We start from the raw sequence: 9,312 nt of genomic DNA, 5'->3' as shown, positions 1-9,312 counted from the left end.
AACTAGAGCACACGCGAAACACCCCCCCTCCCCCCGACTTAAACTTACGGAAGCAGAAGGTGGTTCTTAAAGAGACAGAGGTCAATTTCAAGGCGTTTAGAAGAGGAAGTGATGAGAAGATAAGTTTATTTTCTATTTAAACATCAAAACAGCATTTTAATAACAACTAAAGGTGACAGAGATACTTTATTATTGTATAGTATTTAAATATRTGCCTGAGAAACACATAGTATTGCCCCTTTAAACAATCTCACTTAGAGGTGATTCCAAAGGCAGTAGAACGGTACCAACTAGGTGTAATCTTCTAAGCGTGTAGCTACATCCTGCTACACATGTTCTAATAAGTAGAGTAGATTGTGCACAGCATAGACCAGATCAGTGATAGTCAATGTTAGTCCTCGACGTCCGCAGCCCTGCATGTTTTACTTTTTTCCCTTCTCTAACACACCTGATTCAGTCAGTGAATTACCTCTTCCAAGTTCTGCAGAATCCTGAAAATCATCTATTCATTCATTCAAATCAGGTGTGTTGGAGCAGAGAAACAAGYAGAACGTGCAGGGCTGTGTCCCTCAAGGAGCAGAGTTGACTATTCCTGGACTAGATCGTACTTTTTATCCAGTTTAGCAAGTTGTTTAARTAGACTGCCSTGCAACCTGGGCTGTGTCCAAATWTAGGGGYTGCATCCTTCGAAGGACTCAGCCTATCCAGTCAACATAGGCTGGGTCCTTGATCGACTGAGAAGACCGGAAGTCTGCCTGCAATGCACACATCTGAGGGCTTATAAGGATACACTGGACCTGTCCATCGAATCGGGGGAAAGGAGAATGCATTTGAGTGCCGTAGTTAGAGAAGTCTTTGAATTTGGACAGTTTTCGAAGAATGCAGTCCCTGAATTTGGACACAGCCCTGGATGTCCTATCAGTCCTATATTTTATTACTGCTATGATGTTTAAAACACTAACTCTAAACCTGACAATAATGCTGGTATATATTTGGGTTTAACTCCCTAACAAATATTGTTTGCAATTTGTCCCCAATGGTCGCAGCTCAGTGAGATATGCCTCGAAAAAGAATTGACAATGATRGTCTAGAACCGGAGTCACGAGGGAGCACCTCAGCCTCACCTCTCTTGGCTTGGTGCTCCTGACACCGGATGATGTAGAGGAATCGAGGGCTCTCTGGGCAGAAGGGAAGCAGACCCATCTGAAGAACGGTCGGAACAACAGTTAAACCCAGCAGAACCGGCCACAAGTCTTCACTGCCCAGCAACGACTCCAGACCCAGAATCTGACCMAAAAAACAATCCAATGAATTAAAAGAAAATTACTATACAAGCAGAGGATGAAAATAGTGGAAATAATGCTGAGCCACTACTAAACCAAACTGCTGTTTAAAGTTATGTAAAAACTGACTCTGTTGGCTGTGGCAGCCATCTTGAWTTGTGCTGACTCCAAAAACTCTCAAAGATGTTCATTTGACTGATACTTTCAGAGAGTTTCCTTCAATTCGTCTGAYATTTTTGCAAGCATGACCAACGAACGTAATTTAGTACCTGTGCTATGAGGATGCCGGTGACTATAGCCAGTTGGTGCAGCGTCCCAAGAGCGCCCCGAAGACTCGTAGGTGCGATCTCACCCACGTACATCGGCGTTAAACCAGACGCCAGCCCTGAGCAGAAGAATTAAAGGCAGAAAGCTGGCATGAGACAGGACAGCTAAAAACTATCAGACAAAAACAATACTTGATACTTGAGTTGAGTATTATCTTTAGGCGAACTTTATGGGTCTGAGAGCAGTGAGAACAGAAATGTTGAATGGTTGAGAGGCAGWGGCATGGACAAAAAGACAGGTGATAGAACAGGAAGGGGCAGARCTGAAGATGCCTAGTTTTTCCATGGAAGTGACCAGGTAGATTAAAAATTAGATCATCAGAGACCAGATTGAGGACAGTATTGGTACGTGGATGCAGTTAGAGAAGACATAGACTTAGAGTAAGGACAGAGGAGATGAAAGAGTGAACAGCTGAAGGATRAATGAGCACATTATAAGACAAAATAACTGAGTGAACGGTGTCTCACCGCAGTAAGCACCAATGACGAAGCGCCCCATGATCATCATTTCAAAGGAGCGACACAGCTTAGACATTCCCATCAGACTTCCAGCAACAAAGGCCAAAAAGTTGTTTGCAAGCATCGCTTTCCTCCTGGTGAGAGAAACACAGAGCAGCTGAAATTAAGTTCACTTCATTTGGATGCATAATGTCTGTGTGAAGAGCACATAAAGGTGATAGATAGATAGATGTGTATGTTTTATTTATTTTATCCTCTAGAGGGCAGTGTCAAACAGAGTCAGCTTATTCAAATGTTAGACGAATCAGGACCGAGACTTAAGGAAAATATTTGTGAATGTTTGTTTTTTGTGTAAAAGAAAAAGAAAGTAATGTGTTTTAGGACAGGTAGAATAATAGCTCTACATAGGATTTTCTACAGAACTTTACCTAAAAATGGCTGGAATTTCTCTTTAAAATCAAAATATAACATTCAACAGCACTACAAATTTACAAAGTCACTGTGTGGAGAACTTCACAACAAGTAGGAAAGGACTCTGAACACATCCACAGTGATGATAGTGAATAAGGAATCAGTWAGATGAGAAAATGAGACATTTTCCTCAGTGTACCCTATTTATTCATTTTTTAAAATGCATTTATTGTTTGAACTTTAGGTTCTGTAACTTTCCAGACACAAAAAAGGAAACAATGAAAAGATGATTCTTTGGGTTCACTGAATGATCACTCCTCTGCGTGTCTGTTAGTAAAATATCTCAATCCACTGGTCAAATTTGAATGGAACCCTCTCTGGACGAACATCTTGAACTAATCAATGTTAAGTGTTGATCGATTTAAGATAGCCGTCGCAGCTAACAACTTTAGCTAACATTTAGATACATTTGTCTTAAACCTATTTACATTTATGGAATAGTTATTATTAGTGGAAACTTGTATTTTAGTGACTCAGTTTATTTCACTAACTAAACCTGGTGTCTTGTTAAAGAGAGGGTCTACAGAGGCTTGGGCAGAATGTGCTCTCTGACCTCACAGGTCACAGCAGAGTTATTACCCAGCAGCACCAGCAGCAGCTGCCCCTCTCAGGAAGTTCATTTTTCCTGAATGTGACCTGACCACCCCCCACCTACACTTCACACCACCCTGCTGGACCCTGAATCACCATGTGTGCTACAAGCTCCAGTTAATGTCTGCAAAGACTGTGATAGGGGAGGAAACCGATCCAATCGAATTTAGATTTATTCTGTCGTCAATATTTTATCACACAAAGCCAAGCAAACCATTGTAGCGTGGCAAAATTTAGAGGAATTTTTGCACAATTTGAATCAAATTGTAATGTATATTAATTATCTCAACAGCAACTGCTAACATTGCTAACACTGCTAACAATACTAATRCTGCTACCACTAYTAATGATGCTAACACTGATAACACTGCTAACACTACTAACGCTGCTAACACTTCTAACGCTGCTAAAACTTCTAACGCTGCTAACACTTCTAAAGCTGCTAACACTACTAACGCTGCTAACACTGATAACACTGCTAATGCTGCTAACACTGATAACAATACTAATGCTGCTAACACTGATAACACTGCTAACACTGATAACACTGCTAATGCTGCTAACACTGCTAACACTTCAAATGCTGCTAACACTTCTAACACTGCTAACACTTCTAACGCTGCTAACACTACTAACGCTGCTAACACTACTAACACTGATAACACTGCTAACACTGATAACACTGCTAATGCTGCTAACACTGATAACACTTCTAACGCTGCTAACACTACTAACACTGATAACACTGCTAACACTGATAACACTTCTAATGCTGCTAACACTTCTAACGCTGCTAACACTTCTAACGCTGCTAACACTACTAACGCTGCTAACAATACTAATGCTGCTAACACTACTAACGCTGCTAACAATACTAATGCTGCTAACACTACTAACGCTGCTAACACTGATAACACTGCTAATGCTGCTAACACTGCTAACACTTCTAACGCTGCAGTGTTAGCATTGATAACACTGCTAATGCTGCTAACACTGCTAACACTTCTAATGCTGCAGTGTTAGCACTGATAACACTGCTAACACTGCTAACACTTCTAACACTGCTAACACTTCTAACACTGCTAACACTGCTAACACTGCTAATTCAGATTCAGATTATTTTATTGTCATTCAACATAACATCAGAGATGCACTGTAGAATGAAATTACGATGCATATTAGCACACAACATAAACAGCTTGACAAACTATAAAGCAATGTAGAGTTCAAAATACTAAAAATAAACAAAGTAAAGTCATTTAGGCATATAAAAGCACACACAAGAAATATAAAGTAAAAAATAAAACAAAATAAAATAAAGTAGAAATAGAGTGAGGTAGAATCCAGATCAATATCGAGGTAGAGGTGTTTCAAATAACAGATTCCAGTTCAAATAGTATATGCTGCTAACACTCCTAATGCTGCTAACACTGCTAATCCTGCTAATGCTGCTAATGCTGCTAATGTTGCTAACACTGCTAATGCTGCTAACACTGCTAACACTGCTAATGCTGCTAACACTGCTAACACTGCTAATTCTGCTAACACTGCTAACACTGGTAACACTGCTAACGCCGCTAACACTGTTAACGCTGCTAACACTGCTGCTAACCCTTCCCTACAAGACTTAAAACTTGCAGTGTCCGAGATGCTGCATCACAAGTACCATCCATAATGTTTTCAATGAACACGTTTTGAATTTAAATTTTAAATGCCATCTTCAGCAGCGTTAGCCGCAGTACCAAAGCTAGCAGTAGTGGTCGCAGGACGATGACGCTGCCAACACTGCCAGCTTTATCTGTTCTGTTTGAGTCTCAGTTTTCTGGGGAAAAAAACCCTTTTGTCTTTCATATGTACTCAAATAAAGTTTTCTTTCCATTGAAAGTCCTTTCAATGGATTTCTCTTGTTATATTAGCAATATAAATAAGATCAAGCACTTTTGTTTGTTTATGAGCAATATGCATTAGCTACAAAATCACTCTATGTTTTTAGCAGAAAAGACGAAATGCAGATTTTGCAATTTTGTCTCAAATGATGTGAGAATTTTACGTGACATGTCCCCTTTCAGTCACGAGTGCAACATCTTGTGTTCTCTTACCGTCCCAACCACTCGGAGATAAAACCCACACAGAAGGAGGAGAACATGCCCCCGATGGAGAAGATGGCTACAGACAGCGACCAGAGGGAGGTCAGGGTCCCTGTGGGGATGGGTTCTCCGTACCGATGCACCCATGTTGCATTGTAGTCTGCCTCGATGATCTGAGTAAAGACATATTTTCAGGTCAAATTAATAAACAGAACTGAAAGATGTGGAATCACCACAGAGGCTTTATTTTTGGTGTCTGTTTGTTTGCAGTAAACAGAGCTCAGTCTGGTGTTGGTGACGGTGTCTCTGAGGAACTGAGACGCTTTGCAAAGAGCTGGAACACAAAGTGTTGCTGCAATACGAGCAGCAGCGTTTACATCTAAAGCAGTTCAGTCCGTTAAGATTTATGTGCCTTCATCTATATATAAAGTATGTGCTGTACAGTGCCGTGCAAATGTTTTAAACCACTCCTGGGTTCCTTTGTATTCAGTTTCAGAGGAACCAGACTTTCTTGTCTTTTGAAGTGTTATCAGCAGTTATTTCAGTTTCTGAGGGTTTAAAAAAAACATTTGCTTTTGGCTTCTAGCACACGCTAATGTCCTTTTATCATTTTGTGTTTCTCCTTTATTTTAAACGAGACACTTTAAAAACATCACAATTATGCAACAGTGTCTTTGCTCTGTTTGTTTTTTAAATATGACAGCACTTCACGGTGTCGCTGTCTTAAAGAAGTTAGCCAAAAAATGTTGTTACCAATCATGGTAACAACATTTATGGAAAGTTTAACCTTTGCTGAGCTGAACCTTGTAACATGAATAACAACACAATTTTATGGATATCTTTGGTTACCTCAGATGACTTTTAAATGTTTTTTCTTGTATCCTGTTACAAGGTGACTTTTTTGGCATTTTTATGACATACTGTATTTGTAGCTACTTTTGTACATAATTACTCTTTAAGGTCAAGATGTATTTTACCTTCTGAGGTGCATTGATGACGCCGATGTTGTATCCAAACGTCAAAGATCCCAGAACAGCGGTGAAGACTGACAGAGCGAGGGTTCCAGTCACCGCCTGGATTACAAACACAAGAAAACACAAAAAATATTGTGAATAACACAACTGTGCTAGTGTCTCATTCTGGCATAAACTGTCCTCRTGTTTCAAGAAAATTAACAAAAATAATTCTAGTCTTACATAAGAAGCCAGACATGTAATCAGCCTGGAACAACAGAACATCTGCTCTATTTATGTCAACCAGTAAACACTTTATGGCTCTTCATAACCTCCTGATCAGAATATCCATAAACAGACTCTTTCTCTCCCCAAACTGTTTTATATGTACCTAAGAATGAAAAAGTTGAATATCTAATTAATAATATTTTAATGTTAAATTTCTATATTCACAAGTGAAGATATATAGCCATCATAGTCTGTATTTATAAAATAAGTCCATTTGCTAAAACTCACCTTGCAACAAGTTGAAAAACCATAAATAAAGAAAATGTTTTATCACCTCTCTCAGATAACGTAGCCCTTTGATTTAGTTCATTGAGTAATTATGCATTTTCTATTTATTTTAATTTTATTTTGTTATCTATGTTTGCCATTTTATTTTTCTTATCTTTGTTTGTTTGAACCAAGAAAACAAATTTAAAATGTTCTTTTTCACCTAAAATGTAAATGCAGAATTCATTGTATTTTGGAGGTATGATTGTATATACATTCAGAGTTTTTTTGTTGAGATTGTCGATTGTTGTTTTTAATAAAGTTTTATCAAAAAAAATTAAAGTCTGGTTTTGCTGGAATCGAACGTTGTCTAGCAACGTCTTAGTATCTATTATAGGCTATTTTGGCTGGTTGTGAAACGTTGCCTAGCAATGTGAGAACGCCACTGCGTGTGTTGRAAACGTCATCACGTTATGTGCGTCAGTCCCGACCCGAGCGGCAAGCAGCTGTTGAAAACAAAAACCTGGTCAACACGAAACCTCCATTGCACATAACGATACTTTTTTTTTGTTTGTTTGTTTCAACGTCGTTTATATAAAGAATTAAGTAAAAAGATATATAAGAATAAAAAGTTGTCATCACAGACAACTTCATGGTTTTAGCTGTGCTCACCAGGGAAGTTTCGWATTTATTTTATTTATTTATTTTGCTAATTCACCAAACTTAAATCTATGATTAATTCAGGCATAAAGACTCTTAAACTAGTCTTTACTGACACATATAATAAAGGACTAATTTAAAACAAATATGTTATCAGATAGCTAGAACCTTTACTTCACCTGGATCATGTTTGTTTCATTTTCTGAAACTRATTATATGAAAAATGCTAACTAAAGCACTAACAAGCTAATAAGCTGTTAGCGAGTAACTAGTTAGCTGGCCACCTAGCTACTTAGCTTAGCTAGATACTTTTAAACTAGCCTGCCACAGATACTGTTTCGTTTTATTTAGTTTAATTTATGAAAAGTCCCAAAAGTAACAGGTTGATAGAGTTAATTAAAATTTAGTGGTCTATTTCCTAATTTTGTAAAGCACACACTGCACAACCTATGTCCAAGTTCCAAGGACTGGACTGAAAATAAGAGAAAAAGCAGCAAAAGACTGAAGAAGAGCTTTGAAATACCTTCAAAACTTGTGGAGAAAATATAAGAAATAAGCAAAATGTAAAGAACTTAAAGCATGTTTGAATCATTAGCTCATATAAACTTTAAAAAGTGTTCAGTGTTCAGCTAATATTAACTGTGTGAAACTGTGATCCTGAGCGGAGAAAATCACCCTTTAGTGACGTCTGTGTCTAAACTTGATGCTCGCTTGAACTTTAGCTCCCCTCCAGTTTCCCATCAGCCCTCTGGCATCTGTCTCCATGGTGACAGATGAGACGACCTGGGGGAAATAACAGTCCAACCGGTCCGGCAAAGAGTTTAAATCTTCTTATAACTAAAAGTCTGAAAGAATCACAGCTGAAAGCAGCTGATTTCCTTGTGATTGTTTGAAGTATATGTAAAGTGCTGCTGGGTGAACATGAACCTTCAGAGCCACCGTACAACAGCACTGCCTCATAAAAGTATTATTAGATTATTCTATGACTCGTGAACCCAAGTGTAACTGATTGTAAAAAGTCCATGAGTCCACTCTGCTGCGTGGAGAAGGCCGAAGCCTGTATTTGTGTGTCCTTAGAGAAGGTAAAACATCAGAAGAAGCCAGCTACGCCTCATTAGCTTTGGGCTACATTTCACTGCAGGCGTAGCTGATATTTATTCAGTACCAGGAACTAATCAGTGCCYGCTTCAGGCTGTTCAGTGTAGGTCAGGTCACCCCACAGGGCTGGGTAATAATCTGTGTGGGATTAATGCAACGTTTATAAGTAATGGGAGAGAACAAGTTTGTTTGGGTTGTGCATATCACAGCCTCTACATCAGTGGTTCCCAACCTTTTTAGACTTGTGTACCCTCTGAACCATGTTATCACACTAGTACCCCTCTGTCAAATGTAATGATGATTCTCCAAAACTATAATGTTCTGCAACTGATTATTAAATGAAAATTATTTATTTAACTCCCTAGACTGTTTAATTGTCAGGCTTTTTCAACTCAAATTAAACAAAGATAAAAATGTTGCCTTGAAAGTGAAAATACAGTTAAATAAATTAACCAGGTAATGGCAGGTGCAGGARGCAGCAGCATCCAWARTACATCAAATACCYGAAATGAGCAAATTCTGTGAGATTCTGCGTTTTATACTGGATTCCATTTTGTGTTAGTTTTGTGATCCTGTTTGCATTTTTATGCATTGTGGAAATCATCACACCTGGGAAATTTTTCCATGAACCCCCTGTAATATGCTCACGTACCCCTGGTTGKGAATCACTGCTCTAGTGCAGAAAGACACACAACAGATTCCATTTTCACATTTTAMTATCTGTATGGGTCTATCTTTTGTTGGTTGTTTGAGTGTACTCGGGCTCACTGGTTGAAAACATGATAATTCAGTACAACTCTGTTCTTTCTTTCTGTCTGTCTCTCCCTCTCTCTAAAACACACACACACACACACACACACACACACACACACACACACACACACACACA

At 38.7% G+C, this 9,312-nt stretch overlaps 1 protein-coding gene across 1 annotated transcript in view; it reads right to left on the bottom strand.

Annotated features, from left to right (window-relative positions):
• Positions 1-9,312, bottom strand: part of LOC106525322 (solute carrier family 2, facilitated glucose transporter member 4) — a 13,701-nt gene that overhangs the window by 2,373 nt on the left and 2,016 nt on the right. The window contains exons 2-6 of the mRNA XM_014019514.1: positions 6,195-6,290; positions 5,230-5,390; positions 2,078-2,202; positions 1,553-1,668; positions 1,125-1,287 (exon numbers count right to left, since the gene is read on the bottom strand). Coding sequence (XP_013874968.1) covers positions 1,125-1,287; positions 1,553-1,668; positions 2,078-2,202; positions 5,230-5,390; positions 6,195-6,290 — 661 coding nt within the window. The remainder of the gene's footprint in view (positions 1-1,124; positions 1,288-1,552; positions 1,669-2,077; positions 2,203-5,229; positions 5,391-6,194; positions 6,291-9,312) is intronic.

Source organism: Austrofundulus limnaeus, unplaced genomic scaffold, assembly GCF_001266775.1.
Source record: "Austrofundulus limnaeus strain Quisiro unplaced genomic scaffold, Austrofundulus_limnaeus-1.0 Scaffold223, whole genome shotgun sequence".
Classification (NCBI taxonomy): domain Eukaryota; kingdom Metazoa; phylum Chordata; class Actinopteri; order Cyprinodontiformes; family Rivulidae; genus Austrofundulus; species Austrofundulus limnaeus.
This window is presented reverse-complemented; position numbering and strand designations above follow the sequence as displayed.